At 39.1% G+C, this 24138-nt stretch overlaps 1 protein-coding gene and 1 long non-coding RNA gene across 8 annotated transcripts in view; one reads left to right on the plus strand and one right to left on the minus strand.

The window, feature by feature from the left end:
- The window catches only part of SATB1 (SATB homeobox 1), a 92714-nt gene extending 77032 nt beyond the window's left edge, over window positions 1-15682 (plus strand). For 4 of the 7 annotated variants that reach the window (XM_027717328.2, XM_039390618.1, XM_027717326.2 and 1 more), the window contains 3 exons: window positions 10651-10854; window positions 11356-11451; window positions 13965-15682. In XM_027717328.2, the coding sequence (XP_027573129.1) occupies window positions 10651-10854; window positions 11356-11451; window positions 13965-14447 (783 nt within the window). In that variant the 3' untranslated portion in view covers window positions 14448-15682. The remainder of the gene's footprint in view (window positions 1-10650; window positions 10855-11355; window positions 11452-13964) is intronic. The other 3 variants (XM_027717330.2, XM_027717332.2, XM_027717331.2) reach the window with 3 other exon arrangements.
- Window positions 15683-17273: 1591 nt separating this feature from the next.
- Window positions 17274-21783, minus strand: LOC120325139. The gene is made up of 4 exons (XR_005567009.1): window positions 21574-21783; window positions 20041-20236; window positions 17564-17607; window positions 17274-17398 (listed from the first exon to the last, which is right to left on the minus strand). It is a non-coding gene; the product is annotated as an uncharacterized LOC120325139 (long non-coding RNA).
- Between the last annotated feature and the right edge of the window lie 2355 nt (window positions 21784-24138).

Consider the following 24138-nt stretch of genomic DNA (forward strand, 5'->3'; position numbering starts at 1 on the left):
GCAGTGGGGGAAGCAGGGTACCGAGTAAACAGCGCAGAAAACAAAAGCAAGCTCAACACGTAACTAAACAGGAAATGACAGGGTAAAATTCCTGCTGAAAAAATGAGAGCTGCCAAACACATAACTGCAAAGTATAAAGGCATCTTGTGCAAACACAAATATACAGTAACAGTCCGAGAAGCAATTTGTTAAAGGAGTGACAAATTACAAATCAGGTGAAGGGCTGCTGGGCAAAGGCAGGAGTGAGAAATAATAGATATGTGTTTTCTCCCTTAATGTTAAACTGGGTAATTCAAAACACATAACACCTGAAAGAATGTTACAGAATTTCTAGGTGGAAGGTGAGAAAGATGATATTCTGTTCCAGAGAATTTTTAATTTCACCGTTCCTAACAATTTCTCATTGCCTCTATTTTTTTTACTTTCTTCAAATTTGGCTTCTAAGTCAAACTTCAGATGTTTGGTTGTGAATTACCTCAAAGTGTTGGCATCTACTGAATAGTCTAGGGCAGGCATGCAGCTAGTTAAGTGAGGAAAAATTCCGATTTGCAAATATTTGTCTAATATCAAATCTGCCAGATTCTATCTGTTATTCTATCTGTTATTTCATTTTTATTCCTGTGCAGTATCATATTCTCTTACTTCAGGATGGCATTTGAGAAACATATGAAAACAGTTTTCAGGATCATTGTAAAGCAAAGATATTTGGACTGAATAGTCCTTAGCAGAATTCCCTGAAGTTTTGGACCCCAAGAATTTCACACATATCCATTAATATCTGGTGCTTAGCATCTCTAGTACATACAGCATGCAAGAGAAAGCTCTACTGATATAGGAACTTTCTACTGTTTATGTAAAAGCAGTTATTTAAGGGGGGAAAAGCTAAGAGGGTTTTAAATGAGATTCTTTTTATTTTTGCTTTGGAGCAGCCAGTTTGCTTTACCTCTGAGAAATCATTTGCTACTCTCATTTATTACAAGGAGAGAGACTAACAGGATTGATATTTTTCACCTGAAGAACAGGATGGGAAGGATCATGGCAGGAAGAAGCGTTCTTGCTCCATGCAGCCCCTCATTTAAGGGCAGAAGGTAGTGCCGAAACTGCTGCCTGGAAATATGGCTAGGGCTGAGATTCAGGTGGGCTGGCACTTTTCTTGGCCAGTGAGGAAAATTTTAACACTAAGAACTGCTGTCTAGGAACTTCTCCCCTGTGGTTGTTCTTGACCCCATCGTGACAGCAAACTATCTGGAAACACTCTGGTGTTGGTTCCTACCCAGGAATGAGAAACCCGATGTCTCCAGCTTCCCTTTTGATCCAGCTTTCCTATTGTTCCTAAAACTACAGGTTTTTTAGCTTTCTGAGGGCTTCACTGCCTTTCTTTTTCCATGGGTCAGACAGACACTTCTGGCTGCTCCCTACTCATTTGCTGAGAGGCATCTGTCTCTCACAGATACGGATTTTAAAGATATTTTTTTTAACTGCTTTGAGATAACGGATGTTATTAATTTTCTGACTATTTCTATGGTTAAAAAAATCTGCAGGAAAGTCAGAGAAAAGTTTCTTTTCAATTTACTTAAGACTCCCCTCACCCTTGACATTATCAGAGCATTAAGTGTTCTTCACTATAAAACTGAGAGCTACAGAATTAAGCTTAACTGCAAGAGACCAGAAATTTTCCCAGAATATTTAAATGTCTAATTGAAATCTATATGAAAACTTTTATTTAAGCTGTGAAAATGTGAAGGGATGTCTGAGAACATATTTGAGCTGTGTATGTTTTGGAATGATGTCACTTGTTCGAACATCTTGTCAGCAGAACTGAATTTACAATGACGTCCAAATATCTGTGAGCCTGTTATTCCTCAATGTGTGGAAGATCTTCCCCTGATCCAAAATGAATTCTAGAAAGAAAAAAACATGTGACAAGAAGCCACAAAATTAAATTACTCAGTCTGGGAAATTATAATATATAAAAAAAAGTATCTAACAACACGATAGGCACACATATAAGTAATTACAGAAGTGACGCTTTGCCCCTATGGCATTTTTACTGGAGGTCTTTCCCCCAAAGCAAATGTTAAATCTCTGTAAGCAACTTAATAGCAAACATTTGCTGTTCACTTGTAAACTGATAGTAGTAAAGAAGATTTTTAAAATTGCCAAGCTCTTTCTATTAAAGACGCTAACTAAACTGCAGATATAGCTGCCATACAAAATTGATTGCATGTTTAAGAATAGATAAATGTGGGCTGTTAAGGGTCATGGTTGGATTTAGGATTGTATTTACTTTCAAGGGACACATTGGTATTGCAATGAAATCAGTATTTCTATCTACTTAAATAAAAGATAAGGGCCATATATTGCCAGTCACCCTCTGTGAAACCCACTGACCCATTTCATATGACCGTATTATAAAAAGTAATGTACCAAACTAAGTGACTTATGTAATAATTAGCAGGTGTTTTTTCTTGTGTAGTTTGGGTTTTTTTTATTGTTAAGTCCATTTTTGTCAGACGTTATCTTGCAATTACAATAACAGTTGAATTGTATGTGTGAAAGAGGAAGGATCCAGAGCAGAAGAGGGCAAAGTAAAGCTTCACCCCTTATTTTTTTTGCATCTATTACTTTTCCCCCTTCTTTTTACATATGAATGTAGTTGGATTTTATGTAAGATTTTCAAAGGCGTCCACATTGTTGTTTTGATTAGGGCATATGCTTATCTATCATTGCTAGGCAATTGAAGGCAATACTGTAAGAAACATACGTTTGAACAAGGGAAAGACAAGGCCGAGGAAGCTGAGAGCAGAGAAACTAAGCTTGGGAGAAGCCCTTCGTTTAGATTATTGAATTCTCTCTGTACTCAACTAAAAAGTAAGGATACTGATGTTTTCAGTCAGGTTTAGAGTTACAGGTTAGGTTTTTTCTTTCCATGAGCTGGTGGTATGTCTCCAGTACTCATACACAGGGAACACACCAACCAGTTTTGATACAGCCTCAGACCTTAATCCAGCAAGTTTTTTTGAAGCACTGACTTTTAGCCACTCACCGTGGCTCCGGGTAGAAGCAGATGTCCAATATGACAGACAAGACTGTCGGAGCAGAGCAACAGCTCTCCAGATCATTTTGCTTCTATACTTGTTTGTTGTTTGTCATTGAATTTTAGAGATTGCTTTAGCAAGTTTCTTTTTCTTATTTATTTGTTTAGATGTTTACAATAAGAGACATGTATTTAACTTCTAAATGCTACAGCTAGAGAGAAGAAAAGGCAGAGGGATGAAGAGTAGTTAGGAATCCTTTTCCCCTAAAATACCACCAAAAAATTGTGGTGAAATAGTATCAGTACCACTGCTAGCTATTTGGTCATTTGTTTTTCACCACCCAGAGAAAGGTGGAGATAACATCCAGACAGATGGTGTAGCTGAATAATGGGTAGGATAAGAAAGTTGAGGAAATGGCATAATCTGTTTCAGTATTCTTCAAAGGAAGTTTTTTTCCTGCTAGTGAAGTTTACCTTTCTTCTGAAAAGCCCTATGAGGTTGTGGGGTTTTCAGTTTGTTTGTTTTGCTAAATCTCATCTATGATGATGGCAGATACAGATTTATTTAAAATTCACATCTGGCTTCCCTTTTCAACGTTCTAGTAATGAAAGCCAATAAAATAGATAAACCAGAAATATATGGAGATAAAGGTTTCAAACTTTGTCTGATTTAGGGGAATGCTCAAAGGCAAAGCCTGAAACTTAAGGCTGATTAGTGTAAATAAAATACTAAGGTAACCATCTTTCTGGGGACACTTACTGTCACTTTAGGCCACATATCAAGATCTCTATCCATCTTCTGGAATTAGCTGAAAACCAGCTTTTGCTTCTTGAATTAAGGATAGACATTTTTTCTGAAAAATAGGGAAATCTCAAAGTATTGAACATTCACTGCAGTTTTTAAAAATTAAAAAGCATGTACTTCACAGAAGGAAGTCAGTGCTTATCATTTCTTGAAAATATAAGCTAAAATTAAAAGACTTTCACTAACAAATGTGTTGGTCAATATCAAAAAATACTAAGTCTTGTAGATTATTTGGTTTTGTAAGTTTTTATAAAAATACCAGTTTAATAAACTTCAGTTCTTCTGTGAAGCATTCAGGTCTATTCAGCTTTGCACAGGAGATAGCCTGGACACTTAATGAATTTTAGGAAAGATAAACCTGCAGTCAGGAAATTTCAGAAGAACATCTTAGTCTAAAAAGGACTGTTCTCATCATCTAGGCTTGTTCCCATGGCTGAACCCACAAGTATTTCGCGCAGAAAGAAGTCAAATTTAAGTGATCTCTCCCTGAAAATGAGTTTTGAATCAAATGCTCTGTTCTTACCCTGTGGTGGGTCGTGCCTGTTATATTTTTTCAGATAATACAAATGTAACACAAGCGGCTTTTCCCAGATAAACTAAAGCAGCATCCATTGTTACTTATTTGTTGTATTTGTTTGTGCTAAAGTGACGTTTGCTTATTTTTGCTTCTCAATGCCATATGCATGAGTTTACTGATTCAGATCTCCCTGAATTTTTGATCCTGTTGAACACTCTGAGAAATCTCAGTTGAAGGATTTAATGCATTTTTCAATCAATATGTAGGGGAAATTTGGCCTTATCAATTTAAATGCTGGAGATCCTTTCATTGCATTATGGAAGAATCTTCTCTAAGCAGAGATTATTCTTAAGAACTTCATAACATTTAAAGGTTAATATGTTAGGTAAAGAACAATATCTTAAGACAAACATTTTTATTACAGGACATGAAGGGATAGTTCTGATTAAATTATATGATTATTTGAATGGGAAAGAAGACAAAGTGCATCATTTCTTGCCCTCAACTTTAATGCCTTTAATCAAATAATGACCTTCTGGAAATAGTTAATTTTAAGCATTTGGAAAGATCAATACCACTTTGCCACCAAAAAATGGCCCAGATGATGAAATTTGATGTATTTAAAGTACCATTTCACCCTTTTAACCTAGTAAATAATTTAAAATGCTTTCAGTACTCCTTTGCTACCATTATGTATCTCGCTCAAAGTATTATGACTTTTCCAAAAGCAACCTCTCTGTGCAATGTGCAGCTTACAAGTTTAATACTAAAGACTAAGACTGTATGCATATATGGCAGTGGCTATGTTGGCCCTTTTTCTTCCCCTCTATATTTAGATTCTGTTTTGAAAAGAAATAGAAATAGCTAAGGTGAACACAGTCATTTGGAACAATCATGAGATTGTAAAGCAAGTTGGATTGCTTTTGAAGGGGAAAAAGTCAATATTTAAAGTTTAGTCCATGCGTTCTTTTCCTTTGTTTTGTCTACAAGCTTTCCTGTTAAAGGTGAAGGATTTGGATTACTCAGACAATTAAGAGCCCATTTTACCAAGTGTAATTTCATATCTGTGTTCTATAAACTGGAGTGCCTTCAGCATTGTAAATAAAAAAAAAAATTGCCCTCTATTAGCGTGTTTGTGGGCAGATTAAAAACAGTCTTCATTAGCATAAGTAACACTTACAGATTCTTTTAAAAGTAGGAAATTATTTGTTGAATGATAAATTGCTAGCTTTCTAGTTAGTTGCTGAAAATGTGCTCATTCAAAATGCCTACTTTAGTTTAGTCTACAATACTCAATTTTTTTTAGTTAGAAGTACAGTTTAATGGATTATGTACTTAGTCTTTGTTCACAGTAGATGCTTAAATGCAATTCACACTTTCTGCTAAAATGTTTATATCAAATACCTCCCTATTTAGACTCATTTCTTTTAACACCATATATTTTTATTATACTATATGCCCCAGAGAATGATACAAAATAATCTTAGATATACTATACAGAAGAAAAACTGATGATATCTTAGCATTGATACTCTAAAATGTTTTGCCTTCTTAGATTCAAATTACAGCCTTTCTAAAAAATGCTGAAGTCTTTGTTATTCTGTAAGAAATATTCATCATTTGCCAAATTAGTACCACTGTAACAAATTGACCAAACATGTTCAATTGCTCTACCTTGAAACCTTTTCTTCCCAGACTAGATATGTTTGTTGCTGATTTGGAAAGCTTTGGCCAGAGAACATTTTTCATGATTGTAATGTTATCCTCTTTGATCTAATTAGGGTAGGTATTTACACCTTAAGTGTATTTTTTTTTTCTTTTAATAAGAAAGATACCAGAATGCAAGAATAGTTTGTTAGAAACCATGTGAAAGAGCAGAAGGTTTTATTTATACACTGCACAGGTCAGAATAAAATAGCATTTGGATCTATAGATAAAATTCATAGTGCTTTCTTTAAAATAAGCATGCTCATGGGTATTGCAGAGCCCGAGTTTTGGCAGTTATCCTCTTTGCGCTTTTCATGCAATAGTTTGGCAGTTCGGCTTTCACAGGTTTTTTTCCTCTAATGTCTTCTGTTTCTGTACTAAATCCCTATCAGAAAACCAGACAGAAGACTCTTATTTATTTTAAATATCTTAGGTTTAGCATCTTTTTTTTTTTCACCATTTTCTTGCTTACTGTAGCAAGACCTTTGCAGATGGTACTTGGTTACTTGAAAGTGCATAACAGTATTTTCTTTGTAGCAGATGGATTTAAGACTTTTAGTTCCCAATAAATGTAGGTTTACAATACATAACTTTACAGGATTTGTGTTGTATATAACAGGTTTGAACATATTATCTCAGAATTCATCTGCATGGCATTTTCAGCTTATCCAGGGCCCATGCCAGTATTTTAAGTAATAGGGAGAGCACAGTGATTGATAGCAGCTAAAGGCGTGATTTTGAATAGAAACAAAGGTTTTAGAACAGAAGGTGTCAAATTAAACTTTGTCAGTTTGAAAAGTAGTAACATCCTGAAAGTTCTCCAAACATATTTACATGTGGCTAATGTTTATATTTTGCTTTGTACTCTCTTTATATTCAGTGTAATGTTGCCTGGCAAATTTACTCTGTTTTAAAATCAAGGTTGTTCCCAATGTCATTGCAGAGTTTTTGGGGGGTTTGCCTTGCTGCATAAATGTATCCGCTTCATTATTTTAAGTCTGTTTTTTTAACAATGTAGTATATATGCTGTATAAACCGGCTGTGATCTAATCTGAGTTATAAATATTTCCTTATTATTTTGTGGTCATTTCCACTTCCTGTAAGACGATAAAGTCAGGGGGAAAAAAAAAACAAAAACAAAAACAAAAAAACCCACCAAACAGCAAAAAAACAACCAGTCGCTCAAGCCCTCCTTCAGAACAAATTGTTTGAACTAGGCAGAATTTGCTCTAGACTTAAAAAAGCATAAGAGGAGAAAAATCAGCCCTGTTGCATTCACTTGTAAATTCAACTGCATTATCTGCAGCAGTTCATACCTTTTTAGATCAAATGGAAACAAAACCTTCAAATTTTCCAGAACTTAAAATTCACCATTAGAAAAGTCTGGATGATTACTTTTCCTAAATTTTATAAAAACTTTTCATACACTCTCCTTTAACTGACTTTTATGAATGAGTTTTATTTCATATACAGATTTCTGAACTTGAAACTAAGTGAAATACTTATCATTTTGTTTGCTTGTTTTGAACCAAAAGAAAGAGTATTGGTATAAAGTCCTTAGTCTCTTAACAAAGAAAACCCCTACAGCCTCTCTTACTGTCCATTCACTATCTTTTCTGAGAACATTGGTGAGATCAACTTTCATAAATATGTTCCGAAATAAGCAGTGAAGACCAAAAAATTGTTTCTATCTGTGTAATTATAGAAGAATTCAGTTGGTTGTTTCCATATTGTCCATCATATGTTTCATGAGAGTGTATCTGCTTCTTTACAAGTGTGACAAACCCAGTGGAATAGAGATATTTTGGTAGAATAGCAATACATTCTGTGTACCCTGTCAGAAGTATGTGTCTTCAGTATCTCAAAATTGCTGCTTCCCTGAAAGGCTAGAAGGGACCTGCTTCAAGTTAAAATTAATCAAATAATTTTAGATAAGAAGTTTAAAGTATTATTTCAGTGCAAAAGTTGACAGAAAAATACTGGAATTACAATGTTAGCCATCAGTAATTAGTAAAAATAAGGTCTGATCTAGTAAATATAGAAACAGAAAAGACAGTGAGGGGAGAAGGTATTTCTTAGTTAACAAAAGCTGTTGTTGTGTAGCATGTTTAATAAGTGTAAAATGTGATTGCCTAGGAATTTTTTACTATTGGACATTTTTTAATTATAAAGAGTTTCTACTGTTTTCTTTCAAAAAAACCCAAAAACCTGTGATGCACGTGCTCAGCAGACAAAATATGTGCAGCTTCTGAATGCATGGTGCAACTTCCTTTCCAGTCTGTCTGTATGCCTTAGAGAGGTGTCATGGGAGGGACAGGTTGTCTTTTTTTTTTTTTTAATTTCACCAAACTGTCATGATAGTCAGCTCTGCTCTTTATTTCGCCACCATTAGAAAGAGGGCCAACAGTTTCACTGTGAAGCAGTGAAGATTGTAGACAACCAAAGGAAAATTTTTGTGCTCTGGCAGGGGCTGGTTTATGGGTTGCTTTTTTTTTAAGAATTTTGTAACTGCTTTTCAGTTAAAATATCTAGATTGGTTTCTCTTCATCATCTTCCCTCCTCCATCCCCAACAAGCTACCCCTACTTTCTGATTGCACCTTTTTTAACTTACTGCAGAAGACTAATACTACTGTTGAGCATAAGCCGGCGCGTATACCCATGAGTAACATGTTGATTTTGTTAGGAGCATGGAGAGCTTCCATATTACCCTGCTAACATATTCCAGTGAGATTCCACAGACCCTTGCTACTGTTTTGAGAGCATGCCATATGATTCCAGCTGGGACAGCTCTATATGAAGGCATTTGGCCATGTTTCCCAGTCACCTTACTGGAGGAATACCCAGCAGCCCCCTTAGTGCATGGTCAAGGAATGGGGTGCACTCCATCCCTGGGCTGCAGGGGAGCCCTTCTGCTGCTACCGTTCTCTGCCCTCTCCCCTCCCACCCTAGCACACCTTGTGAGCAGCTGGCAGATTTTGGCCCCATTTAAATTTTTGCTTTCTCGGCTCTGCTACCACCATCTCTATAACATTTGTCATTTTGATTGTTTCTCAGGGGCATTTTCTCCTTTGTCATTTGTTCAGTTTTCCACTTATATCTAAGCGAATATACTTCGAATTTTTATACACACCTCACTAAAAATTTTTGTATACTATATGAATGCATTAAGATTGTTTACTTTCACCTCTTCCTGTTGAGGCAATATTTTTACACTGCATTTATTAACTAGCTAGCTAAAGATATGTATGAATGTGTTCAAGAAAATACGTATCTATATTGTGTCTATGTATCTATTGTATCTATTAGTAAACTAGTCTGGATAAACCATTAATCTACTACCAGTACACATAAAAAGGATCTAAAAGCTTCTGTACATTTATATTATTTGTTGATTCAATAAAATGTCACATTATCTTTCCTACAGCATTAAGAAATAAAATTGCATGGACCTAGTTTTGAAAACAGATCCTTGAAGCTAAAAGGAAGGAAATATGCATGTTTTATACATGTAATATTATGTTTCTAAATTTTAATATACCAGAAAATTTCTGCTGATGCACACTGCCCTAGCTAGAGGGTTTGCGCTTTTCTTTTCAAACTACCAATGCACAGTTAAGAAAAAAATCCTCAATTAAATTTTCGAGAAGACGTAAGGAAACATTAAATTTTCAAGATTAACTCATATGTCTCTTTCAGAAGCAAATTAGGAACTGCTACAGTTCTTGCAGGGGATTCTGTAGCCTTCATATTATGTATTCCAAAACCACATCTGAGTTAGAGTAGGTAAGCTCTTGGGCACATTGCTGTTCTGTGATGTGGAAGTGGTATAAAGGGTGTATCAGAAGCTTGAGCACATCTTGCTCCCCTCCAAGCCCTAATAATACTGTATGTAAAACTGAGAGAATGGTTTTTTCCGGGTCTATGAGGACAATCTGGAAACAGAGTCATGTATCACTTGAAATAAGTTCACCTACAGAGACACCTTTACTTGTAGCAGAAATGAAGAAGTTCTTACTTGGCTGCATCTGGTCAAAGGATTCCAGTCTTTTGAATGGATGTTAGGGAGCTCCTGTACCGCTGTGATTTATTTTAGGCAGTCAAGGCAGATATCTGAAGTACTTTCTTGTTTTGAGTAGTAGTACCAGGAATGTAAAAATTGCTCAGCAGACAATCTGTTGGCTCCTAAAATATGGTGTCCTTGCTGTCAGATGGGTGTAGCCTTGCATGAAAGAGCATAGGCAGAGCAGAGAGTATCCTGGCATTGGTGAACCCCCTGTTCTGAAGCGGGGAGCATGTAAGGGATTCTGCCTTCATCAACTGGTTTGTTTCTAAGCTAATGAACAGCAGCACTGTGGTGGGAAGGTGCTTTCCAAAATGCTTGTAGTTGGAAGAGTCTGTAAAACAGGAGGGCAGCCTCTCAGCGCATCTGTGTTTGCTTTAAGCTCAGCTTGCACAATGAAAGCACCTTGGTATCGGGGGAGAGCATGAGAGAATGCAGTGCCTCTAAAATACACATTTCACCCTCATTTTGCCACTCACAAAGTGAGGAAAAAAACTAATGTTTTGCTGGTGTTATCTTCAAGGGGTGGCTCTGTGAGCTGTTACGTTGGAAAGAAGATCCCTCACCAGAGAACAGGACCCTCTGGGAGAATCTCTCCATGATCCGAAGGTTCCTCAGTCTTCCTCAGCCTGAACGCGATGCCATTTATGAACAAGAAAGCAATGCAGTTCATCACCATGGTGACAGGCCTTCCCACATTATCCATGTGCCAGCAGAACAGATTCAGGTTAGTTTACCTTGGCCAATCTCGCAGAGCGCTAAGTAAATAAAGCTTTAAACGGAGCAGAGGAAATTAGTGTTTCTTTCCTCCCGGCCAGGCTAAATGCAGGTCTCCCGATACAAGATAAGAGCACACTGCCGGTCCACCACCGGGGTTCAAAGGAGACCATGCGACCACCCACAGTTTTCGTTTCGGTGCGGTGGTGTTTTGCGAACGCGTGTGGTGGCAGTGCAGAGGCAGCTCTGTGCGGGGCAGGGCAAGCCCTGCACTGGCTGTCCCTGGCTGGACAGGCGCCAGGGCCAAAAGGCAGGGCCGTGTGGCACCCGTTGTCAAAGGTCTTCCCAGCAAAGTGGGAGGACCTTGTTGCGCTGCTGTTCAAAAACTAAGCAAGAACCCTCAGCAGTGGTGGCTCGCCCCCAGGTAGGAGTGACGGGAAGGGGATTCCTCATCCCACTTTAACCCCAGCTGAGACTGGGGTGAGTCAATATTTGTTTGTTTTTCCTTCAGAGCCCCTCTCCCACCACCCTTGGGAAAGGAGAGCATAGAGGCGCTTTCTTACCAGGCCTGCTGACCGCTGGACCTTGGCTGGGTGCTGCTCCGCAGGTGAGCTGGCACAAGGGCACCATGTCAAGGAGAGAGAGGAGGGGATGCAAGGCCCACGCCATGGGGCTTAGAAACAGCTGCCTTCCGCTCCAGGGCAGCTCTGGCGGTGCCCCCTCCTCCAGGGGCTGCACCCACCCTTTTTTGCTCAGACAGACGCTGCCAACCAGGAGCGGAACTGGCTGTTTTGCTGAGCTTTGTTGCCCAGGTTGTCAGTAGGGACTGGTGTCTCTCTGAGCTGGGCACTCTTTAATCGCCTCTCACAAAAGGCCTGAGGTCAGTCTTGTAACTGCTCCTTCTTAAAGGGCAGATATTACCCGAAGGGGCAGATATTACCCCATGCTTTCCCAACCTCAGCTGAGACCCTGGGTATCATTTGTATTACCTATACAGAAAAATATTTACAAAGCTAGGAAGGATAGAGTTATCTTGCAGCCAGAAACAACATGAGTGTATATTAAAGATAAAGCAAACTGAATAAGACAATCCCTTAGGATATCAAGTACTAAAATAATTGTGAAAGCCTGGAAACTTGGTGTTTGATTTAGCAAAAAGAGAGAGAAAGATCTATATTAAGTAATAAAACAGCACTTGTTTGAAAATGTACATTGTTTTTAATAAAATCGCTTCTTAAGGGGATAAAAGGAGAAGCTTATGAACAGTATGAACATTCAACCACTATGCCGCTTAGATTTTCTTGCCTTGTTGATAAAAGTTGTGTGTTTGATCTCACAAATATTATTCACATAGGCAGTTGCATTGTAATCTCTTAATATGACTTGTAAGAGTAAGGATTGGGAGATTGGGCCTGAGTTTTGTCTCCGCTCTTGTACATGGTAATTGTTGTAGATGCATAAATATGTAGCTCAGACTCAAGTTTTCAAACTGTATATACAAAGCCTCAAGTCTTGTAAGAATTTAATATGCTGGGAGTAGTCTTGAGTCTCTTTAGGATTGGAGCCTTGAATGGGACTGCTCACAGACCATAAAACATGAAAGGGCAGGAATAGGGATGAGGAAAGGGCCCTAATTCCACTAGCATTTGTGTCAGACCTTAGAATCTGAAGACCACTTAAAGCAGTGGCTTCTAAACAGGTTGTGAAGATCTCTGCAAAGCCTCCACAACCACAAGTGGCCCTATGAAAGTGGACAGAATTATGCTTCCAGTATTTATACCATTTGTACAGCATTTTGTGCTTTTTAGTGTCTCAAAGAGCTGCAACTGGGAGCTTGGAAACCACTACCAACACACAAAAAATTGTCGAGGGGAGACGCGCAAAGGGAAATGAAATGTAGTGATAGCAACTGCTTGTTTTGCTGCGGTTGTTTTTTAATAATAACTGGTGGTTTGCACCATATGACAAGAAATTTGCTGATCCAAAATATCTTACTAACCAGTGCTTCCTGTGCTGTGCAGCAAAAGAACTGTCAACACAAACAGTAGCTGATAAATTTACTTTTGATTTTAAACATGATCTTACAGTGTACTGTACTCTGGTGGTAGATGAGAAAAACATTTCTGTCCCTAGGGCTCAGTGCCTCACCTTTTAAGAATGTTTCTGAATCCATGCTTGCAAAATTTCATTTTAAGCTCTTGTTAATTATTTACATCATAATTTCCTTTATCTTATTCTTCTGATGTGCATACTGACTCATTTTTATTGCCTGAGTTTTTGGAATGCAGCATGTTCCCTTCTAATAATAATAGTGGAACTTATTTAGAGCTTTGCATCTTAGTGCTTTATAAATATTAACTAAATAATCCCCAGCTCGAACACAGAGGCAGGTAAATAGGTCTGTTCCCTGCTTATACTTTGGGACACAGGCAACACAGGCCTGCTCCAAGACCACACGCAAGAGAGGTCAGAGCCAGAAGGGGAAATAGAGACTTCCTACCTCCAGATCTCTTTGTCCTTGCCGAGGCTGGGTTTGACAGGGTGACATTAGGCACTCCCAGCCAAGGCATTCTGTTGTAATGTTTGCAAGTTTGACGAGACTTCAGTGCATGCTGAGGTCAGATCAGCAGTGAGATATTTCCATACTTAGCTAAAATGCTCTCCTTCTCCTTGATTCCCCCATCCCTTCATCTAGCTATTGCTAGAGATTTGCAGTCCTTTTTGGGCAGCAGCTGCTGTTGCTGGCAGAGCTCTGGCACATTTGCCCTCATCTGGCGCTTTTCTCACTTTGCCCTTGCTACAGTTCTGGCTAAGCTGGTCAAGTTAATCCTATACCATGTCACCTACTTAGCATTTTGTCTTGTCTGCACTTGACTCATGGAGCATGTTCATTAAAATTTGTCGGCTAAACCACACCGATGTTGTATCATCACCGCTTTCAGTCAGACAAAGCCAGGGTATTCTTTTCATTCTTTCTTTTTTTTTCCTTCCTTTTTGTTCTTTAAACTTACTAAGCCCTTGTTTATAGCTTTGCAATTCCCCCCCGCCCCCGGGATTTTCTTGGTAACAAAATATGAGCAAGAATTCATGTACAAAAAAATGCTGTTCTTTGTCTTGCAGCAGCAGCAGCAGCAACAACAGCAACAGCAGCAGCAACAGCAACAACAACCAGGTCCCAGACTACCCCCAAGGCAACCGACAGTAGCATCACCAGCTGAATCTGAGGATGAAAATCGTCAGAAACCCCGACCGCGAACAAAGATTTCTGTTGAGGCCCTGGGGATCCTACAGAGTTTCATACAAGACGTAGGCCTGTATCCAGATGAAGAAGCAATCCAGACTCTCTCCGCTCAGCTTGACCTGCCCAAGTACACCATTATCAAGTTCTTTCAGAACCAGCGATACTATCTCAAGCACCATGGGAAGCTGAAGGACAATTCTGGTTTGGAGGTGGATGTTGCAGAATACAAGGAAGAAGAGCTGCTCAAGGATTTGGAAGACAGCATCCAAGACAAAAATGCAAACACGCTTTTTTCAGTTAAACTAGAAGAAGAGTTATCAGTAGAAGGGAACACAGAGATTAATGCCGAATTGAAAGACTGATCTAAAAGTATTATTTTCTTTCAACAGTGCCACTGGTATTTACTAATGAAATGAAAATTCCATCTTGCGTTCTGTCAAAAACCTTTATTATTCATTGTTTGGCCAATGAATCTTCCAAAACTTGCACAAAAGTTGAAAAAAGGATAATGCAGACTGCACTAGATGTTTTACTCTGTTTTACAAACTGCTTCGCAGCAACAGATGAAGCGTTGAGGATTGTTTGATATTAATTTGTGTTCACTGGATACACTGTGAGTGTACCCAATAAGCATGATACCAGTGATTTTGATTCTGGAGCCTTCAGACAAGCATTACAACTTTTGTGATTTACTGTTTTTTTTGTTTCTGTTTTGTTCTTGTTTTTTAATTATTACTGTAGCACTCCACACTTGATCTTTGGAAACTCACATTTATTTAAAAAAATAAAATAAAAAGAGTTTGTTACTCTTGTTCTATTGTATGTTACAAAAGAACTATAGACTGTGGAATGCAGTTTAAAGATAACATATGCCAACAAATGCCTTGTATTATATGGCACTGCCGTAATTCAGATTTGTTTTCTTTTGGAAATAAAGGTCACTGTATTTTTTTTTCCATTCTCATTGTTACATGGTTTTAAAGAAAATGAAAAAGAAAATGTGAAACACAATTTAGTCCTCATTATTTATTTGTAGATCCTGCAGCATCATGTTGTAATTAATTTTTTTGGAAGTTTCCGTTAAATGTAATATTGCTTCTCTTGTTATCATACTGATTTTTTTTTCTATTTATAAATGTATTTTGATGGGCAGTAAAACAAAGTGTCTTAAAAGTTTTAAATAGAGAAAATGTGCTTTACACAGTTGCCTATAAAAAGTGCTCTATGTTATCCAAGCAATTCATACTATAAGCTTCACTCTTATTGTTGTATGCAATTTTTACTATCATGCAAATAAGCTTAGGTAAATAAAACTAATAGATCACCTTAGAAACTTATGCAATTAATGTGAAAATAATTGATGTTTGCAATGTGTCTTCCTTTGGTTTACAATCAATTTTAAAGCTACAGCTGTATAAATTTTCTGTATAAAGGTGTATTTCTTTTTTATGAGTTTATTGCTATGAAAACACCAGTTATTTTGTTACAGCTGGCTGTTTTTATAAGTGTATCACAATTTTCTTTATGCAGAAATGTTCTGACTAGGAGTGGTTATTGACTGTAACTACACAATTAAAATTGTTTGTATGGTATGATATGGCAGGGTTTGTCTGCGTATGTGTATATCTGGGAGGAAAAACCTGTTCCTAGTGCACATCATACTTTCTTGCCACCACTTTGAAGATGACATTTCAATTGTTCTCCTTTAAAATCACAGGCAGATTTTTTTAATGACCTTCTTAAAATTTGAATTTAGATAACATACTTCAAAAAGAAACCTGGTTTGGTTATGAAAATCATAACCTGTCTTTTCTTGGTTTCAAAACTTGCCTGCCCAACAGAGATAGCAGGATATTATTGAGTCAGAAGGCTATCAGGCATAAACATATTTACAGTTCCTGGCAGTAATGCACTTATAATGGATACAGCTGGTTTTATTTTACACTAGAATTATGCTAACACTGTTCCTTGCACTAATGTATAAACATTAAAAAAAACCATTAATAGTCATAAATAGGAAGGATGGGCTTTTCCCACAGCAGTCCCCTTCTAAGCAAGATTATTTTTAATGATCATTAATAAGGTTCTTGATAAAGTCATAATAATTGGTGACCTCTGAATTTATGCAAGGCTCATGTCTAGGCTAAAGAGCAGTCTGCAGCTGAAAGCTGTGAAGTACACACTGTTGTTCTCCTAGGAGAGAAACAGCATATAACCCGTGTGACTTGGGACTGGAATTCAGCTCAGTTCTGAAATTACTAAAAGTTTACAAAACTCAACATGAGTTTCAAAGACACAAATGACTGTTAGGTTGCAGAAAATGTCTTTGTTTAATTCTGTTAACTTCTTTAGGAATATCCATATTAGGCAACAAAGCAGGTTTTCATTTAAAACTGACGCAGGTTGTCCTTTTTCTCAGTGCTCATGTGGGTCCATTGAGCGGCTCCCAGCTGCAGCACCTCTTGACTGCTCCCAGGACTGTGTTGGAGCTGTACCATGATTTGGGCTTGGGAACCAGTCCAGTTAAAAGAAAAGAGCCTTAAAACCACTCTGGGAGGGAAAGAAGCCTTAGGAGGGACACATACATGTAATTTGGCGTTGCATTCCAATAAAAAGACAAACTGTACCCGCACTTAAGGGACTTGTAGTAGCCCAAAGCTATGCTGGTTGGAAAAGGGCAAAATTAATTCCTAGTCCACAGACGTCACTGTGATCAACATTGTATTTCTTCCCTCATTTCAAATGGGATCACTGCTTTGCACAGCCATGCAGCCATTCGGAGCTGGGACAGATCCTTGTTCACAGCCGAGGAGCAGGCTAATACATATCCCAGGCAATGAAAGCTGATCTGATGTGCAGGACAATACCAGTGGCACCCTTGGGTACACTTTTAAACTAGCAGTGTGTGCATAGGTGGGGTAGGAGAGAAGCTGCAGGGAAGACTTTCTTGAAATATCCCTCTCTCCACACTAAATGCTAATACACACAGTACTCCTAATAGCAGAAACAGGGCAACCCTACAAAAGTATAAGAAGAAATGTTTATAAAATTGTCTTTGCTATTTTGCAAGCAATTTCCTTTTCTTTTATCCTTTTAAGTTTTATGGGTGCTGAAGTAGAGACCATGTGTGCTTGCAGATGGTTATTATAGCTGTTTCTTTTCCATTATCTTCGGTTTTCTTTCTCCTAGCGTAGCTGAGGTTATCTTCCAAGTAGTTCAGCCTCTGTAGTTGCACATTACCTGCGCAGGGGTTTGAATCATTGCCTTTCTGTGTCCCGGTGGGTGGGCTGTGAGTACAGTCTTTTAACTTGGCCTAAGTGACCAAAAGCACTTTTGTTAAATCCTTAGCAGTGTTTTCAAAGGTGTTATGGGTACTAAGGATTCCAGCTTTTTGTGAATGCGAGACATTTATACTGTTAGGAGTTAAGCTATGACAAGCATATGTCACCTTGACTCATGGTCCACTTAGACTACCTACCTTATATCCTGTTCTGTTCCTTTTTCTCACTGTCTGGTGGAATCCTACCAAAAAAAAATACAAAAAACATAACCAAAACAAAACGAAAAACCTACAAAAAAAACCAGAAAACAAAAATGCAAAACCAAAACCCATAACCACGACTTTCCATTTCTGCAAAGGTTAAAAAATCAGACTGGACGTTGGTAATGAAAAACAGAAATCAAGACATCAAAACACTATTAGTTGGGAAGTTGTTAGTAAAATTCACTGAGTAGGACTTCACTGAGGGTATGTAAAATGAGTATTTTGTATATACTTAGTATGAGGAATGAATATAACTTCCTAAGAATAGAATTTAAGCTGCAAAGAAAGCCAAATGCCTAAAAATGAGGGAAGCAAGTACTGAGAGGGGATGGCAGGACTTAGCTTTTGCTATAAAACTGATGTTACGTATTTACCATGTTTTATGGTGTTTACCATAAAAAGTAGAGTATTTTTACTTCCTGATAATTCCCATTAATCTATATTTAACAGACAAGATTTATATGTATATGCTAGAGATTCCAAGAAGTCCATGGCTTGGGGACAGTCTCACGCCCCAGTCACACATACAGAAGTTGCTTATCATTACAAAGAGTTGCTACCCTACAATTCAGTGGTTTAGATTTGTGTTTTGTATAGCTACCTTAAATTGGTCAGATGACACAGCAAAAACTGTCCATGTATTAAATTATTCTGCCTAATTTTTTCTTAAAGTTGGGAAGGTGCAGGAAATGGAGAAAGAGGGGAAGGTTCCTCCAAACCAGTGATTTTGTTGCAGTGAATTACTAGTTAATACTTTGGTTTTGTGCTGGGAAAGCAGCAGATATTACTAAGTTTTGCCAAAGCAAATGCCCCATATGTTAAGAGCAGTATAAATTAGATATTATAGAGGCTCTACTTGAACGTCAAGTATTACCAATTCTGCTTAGCTTATTGAACTTGTGCTTTGAAGTCAGGTACATTGCAGAGACCAAAGGTATTTTGATTTTTACATAATGATTTATATTGTGCTTTGAATAACAGTCCCACAGCAAAGCAGGGATATAAATATACTCCCAGGCCTTTTTTTGCACACAGAGGTAATTTAGGTTGGTCTCCTCACAGTGCCTTGCGTCCACACAGTCTTTTACTACAACAAATGAGCTAATAATTCAAACTGCAATAAGTGATCCTCCTTGGAGCAAGAGTAGTGCTACTTGGCAGTGAGTTTGTTTGCTTTCAGGTTCATACGGGAGCCCTCCTGCCCACTCTGCTGCTGGCAGCCCTCCCACTATCTCACACGGTATTGTTTCGCTTTGGTCTGACCCGGACGCTCTTCCTGCTCCAGGTCATCTTGCCCAAATGCCATCTCTCCTGGTCACATGCCAGCACTCAGGTATATGTGCCACAGTTTAATATGTGGCAGCAAGGACTGTGTGTGTCTGATATCACCTACCCTTTGTCATCACCATTTATGCTGTGACCCTGGCAGAGTTGCCAGAATAAGCCACTTGCATGGGAAAGAGAGTGATAACTGGAGCAAACCCAACAGGAGCCAGGTTGTTTCTGGGCTGATGGAGTAGAGGGGGCAAGGGAACGTGCATCGCAGAGGGGAGAAAGAAAAGGAAAGAGGGAAGTGCCAGATAAAGATTGGAGAATCAATAAGGTCACAACAGCTTCCCTTGCATGGGGGAACGAGCTCTTTTTGCAAGCTGTGCTACAGCAATACTTAAAGTACTACAGACTACTGCCAAGACTCCATAGAAAATGTTCTTGATCTAAAATGAACAATGGTCTCCAATTGTGGGATTTGCCTTGGCAGGTAGTATCTAGGGCAACACAAAAGTCTCAGCTGTCCATGGCAAAAGGTCCCCTAACAGTTTGTCCTCTGGTACTGTCCCTATGTGTAAGACATGCAGGATTCTTTTCAGCAGCTGCTGACATGTTACCATGGCAGATGCAGTTGGGACCCTCTCGGTAACTTGCTTACACACAAAATGTGTTAAAGTAGCATCCAGCCTTTAAACCCTCTCATTTTCTTCCAGGATTACATCTAACCACAAGCAGTATGTCTGCAGCCTCAAACCTACTTTTTGGAGCTGTCTCCTACAGTCCTACTTCTCCTCAGACCAGATGTGCCACAGGAGTTGAAAAAAAAAATGTGTAGTATGGATCAGATGTTTATCGTAGTGTAAGAGAACAGAAAAAAACATGACCTTTGTGGGTGCACAGAGTTGTATAAAGCACACACAGTTCAGAAGTTTGGAAGCAAGTAAGAAGCCTCAAGAGCCTTCAGAGAGAGATTTCATACTGATATAGTCAGTTGCAATGATTTGAAATTGTTGGAGCCAGAAAAGTTCATGCATAATCCTACTGAATTTGCAGAGGACTTTCTCCCAGAACAGAATTTAAAAAAAAAGGGCACTCTGTTTTGTTATTTGCATTACAAAATAAACAGTCTTTGCAGTACAAACCTTATTGCTCTTCCCCATCCACATTAAAGAAGGCCACTATCCTGATAACTACCAGCACTGCCCACAGCTGTGTCCCATCTTGCCTCATCTCGAGGAGGTTCCCCTGCACATAGCATGCCCCAAAACGGCTTAACTCTTCTTCACTCTCCCATCATCAACCTAAACATGGCCTTTCATCTGTAGTCAGTGTTTTCACCTGGGGAAAGCAATTTAAAAAACAACTTACGTTAGAGCAAACCAGGGCGGGGAAAGGTAAACTAGGCTGTCCTTTCACAAGTGAAGGAAAAATTATTCTTTATCATTATCAGCAGGCAGCTTGGACTGTGAAATAAGTGCAGGTGTTGGATTGCCTTAGTAGGCAAAATGCTATACCCCCAGTCTAATAAGGATTTAATATCAGCTGAGAGACTGAAGGAGGCAAAAAAGGAGGAAAGGTGAGAAAAAATATCTAGATAAAAACTCATTAGGGGCTGTCATACCCAGAGATGGCTGGAGAATTGCAAGACTAGTTTAAATTGAAGGACATCTGAGTTAGCCACCAGGAAAAACTAAGTCAGGACTACTTTGTGGTTCACATACTGCATGTCCTGCAAAAATGCAGAGAGTGAACACAGTAACAGACTTGCTTCAGAGGAAAGATTAAATAGAGAAAGCTTGTAAAAGGGTGGTGGCAGCTTGCTTCTTCAGCAAATACCTGCAAAATTGTAAGTGATGGCTACAAGGTGAATACAGAAAGCAAATTCAAAACTTCTTGTAAGACAACTAGAGCCAGTGTTGAAAATTATCAACCAGCAGGATTAAAAAACAGTAAAAAGGAGCATTTTTTCTGCACACTTAACAGCTGAACTCACTGCTATACATACCCCTTCATACCAAAAAGCACAAATAGCTTAAAAAAAAAATTCAAAGAAAATTGTGAAAACAAACGGTTAATGTGACCTTCTTTTGAACAGGCCAAGAATTGCTTTTTGCTCTTGTGCTGGGCAACCCACAACCCTGTGATGGCATCCCATGTGGACAGTGTCCAGCATCCAGTCAGTTGCTTTGAGTCCTCCATAGCCACAAGTGAGACAAATTTGAGTGGGCTGAAATTTGTTCTGTTTTCTTGGTCAGGTATGCTAAATGCAGTTTGTGTACTTTATTGTCTACATTGTTCATAATCAGATTTTAAAACAACTGATCTGAATAATTTCATTGAGGAGTAGGTCACCTCATATTTACAAAACATTCCCTCCCACACATGCCAGCATAAAAATTTAAAACCCAAATCATTTTGGTCATTGCCATACTACCAGTGCAGTTACTGTTCACAACTGTGCTCTACCTGCAGGAAGAGTAAAGTAAGGTTCCTTTGACCCCACTCACTGGCAAAACCGGGACATTTTTTATAATTTGGTACCACCTTTCTTTCAGCCTTCCCTGTGCACCTCTCACTATCATTCAGGTTTAGCTGACCTGTTCCTTTCTCTGCTTCAAAAGCCCACTGAAAAGGTTCACAGAGGATTAAAAAAAAAAAAAGTCGTATATACTTACATCATCACCTCATGAGACGTTGCTCCCAAGGTTTTTAGGATGTGTTACAGGATGGCTGGGAGACGAATCAGAGGAATGTACTGGTTTGATTCCACGTCTCCTCCAGTTGTCACTGGGCTTTCTGCAATTCTGGGGAGCCATGGGCAGAGGGATGATCACTGCTGGGGGTACCTCCCCAGGGCACCGCATAACATGAGCCTGACACCACTTGCAAGCACACTGTTGGACATAAAAAGCACCGTGGGAAAGCAGATCAAAGCAATGTGATTGCATTTCACGTTTGATGCAGCTCATTCCTGAAGCCAGGGTGAATAGCCTAATCCAATGTATCATTCCTGTGCAGGCAGACCCTCAGGCTGGCATCATGTCCCACAGAGCAGTGCTCCAGTGTGCAGCATCTGCCACCATCTGCCCTAGGGCTTGGCTTCGGATTGTCCTCCTCCTTTTCACCTCCTTTTGGGAGATGCTTTGCACAAACTTTGAAGGCCAAAACTCAGCCTGCTTCAAGCCCTTCAGGGCATTTATTCCCCTGCCACTTCTTGCACTACTTGATCTTTGATCCACACCCCTGACCTTTAAAGATTCAAAGGGGCAGATTTCCAGTGATTTAGCTTCAATTTCACTTGCTCTTATTTTTGGAAGTATAAGTCTTTCTGCTTAACCATTGCCTCCCCTGCTTAATCAATATGTCAGCTGTTGATCACAACCACTGCCAGATAGCCAGTAGATGGGACAATTATTCTCACAAGGACTTTTAAGCCCAGACTTTTAACCCACAAGGTCCAGCATGAAACTGCTGCAAGAGCTCTGAGTAGCAGCTGCCCCTTTTCTACTGCAGCTGCTGAGCCACTCTCCTAATAGTCTCTGGCTACTTTGCAACAGCAAGGGGAAAAACTACTTTGTTTTCTAGACATCATAATATAAAAGCTTAGCTTATTACTGCTGTAAGAAAGGAGGTGAAATGCCACAGCCAGCTCCAAAACAGCGTGGTTGTGATGTAGAGTAGTCTGGGGTAGTTCTTTCTACCTTGCACCCAGCCAGTAAATGAGTGAAAGGCACAAGACACAACAGGAAAGCTCTTCCCGCTTATCAGTTTTCACATCTGAGATTTTTGTAAAGAGGCATTGGGGCAGATATTTATACAACCTGGAGCAGCTTCAGACCTGAGATCCTATGGCTCCTGACTTGTCTGCTGAGCAAGGGTCTATGGCAGTGTCTTTCAAACCTGCCTCCAAAACTTCACTGTCTGCCTTTGGCCATGGCTTCCCCAAACCCACTGGAATAACATCAAGAAGAAAAACAAAGGAGCAAAACATGCTACATGTTAGAAATAATTATTCTACTGAGGACCACCAAACAATTTGATACCAACCTTCACACTTTCCAACCATATTCATGGCCACTGGACACCACCTCTTCAACTAAGGATAAGAATGTATTTGGGAAAAAAAAAGTGTGTGGCTAAAACATTGGCTCAGCCACTTGAGCTCTAAATCTGCTGTGGCCTCAGAGAGGTCATGGGCCACGAAGCAAAACCTGAAAGGGTCTTTGTGTTGCTTTGATGTGGTAGGAATTACCTTATATTCAGCAAGCACTGAGACTGGGGATAAAAATAGTTAATTTAAGGCCATATTACCCCATACCTCTTTGGTTTTGCTGTAAGCACTGGTCATCAGTATTAAACAATCTGTACTGCCATAGTTTAGGGATATGATGTTATAGCTGCAAAGTGCTACTGGTACTAATGAGAAGTTATATGCTACATACAAGACAAGTACCTGTAGCTGCAGTTTTCTACCTGGACATGTGGTCCCTTATCCACTTCTTCAGTACTGGGGTCTCGCAGGTAGGCTGGAGGGCGTTCCCAACTTCAAGGAAGTTCCCTCCCTCTGCTCATTTCTCCTTCCTGGCTTCTGCCAGAGCCCAGTTCATGTGATTCATTAAGGGAAAGCAAGACACAAAGTAAATTCATATCCACACTCTCAGTCCTTTCACAATACCCTGAAGTGAGCTATAGGGTTGCCTTTAGGGTCAGGAAATTGTTTCAGAGGATTTATGCTGACTTTTCTCAAATGTTCATATGCAGCTGTGTAAGCGACTGTTATATCAAGGCACCTTGATGGCCCATGAAGGGATCCCTTCCAGCAGGCAGATGAGAGGGTCCTTCAGCACAGAGCAATGATCCAGTCCGCTGGGTCTGTATAACACTGTTTTAAAGGCCCACCACTGAAAGTGCCCTGAGAAAATAGCATCAGAGGCAAGTGAGGAACAGCACAGGGGAGAAAACATGAACAGGAAGGACTGCCTTGATACTGAAAATATGGAAGAAACAATAAAGAGAGGAGGGAAAAGAAATAAAATACAAGCAGATTACTAAAATGCACAGTAATGTCAGTAAAATCTCCTACCCTTCACCTATACTAATTTTGTTCCAGTATTTCCTCTCATGTCTTACAAAGATTTGCCAGTTTTACACTCAGAGGGAAAAAAAAAATGAATAGAAGCTATTTCTTCCCCAGTGAAGGGAGTGTTCTAAACTTTGATGGACTTGGATTCTTCTAATTT

This window comes from Pipra filicauda, unplaced genomic scaffold (genome assembly GCF_003945595.2).
Source record: "Pipra filicauda isolate LSUMZ 115617 unplaced genomic scaffold, ASM394559v2 scaffold84_size4826128_pilon, whole genome shotgun sequence".
Lineage (NCBI taxonomy): Eukaryota > Metazoa > Chordata > Aves > Passeriformes > Pipridae > Pipra > Pipra filicauda.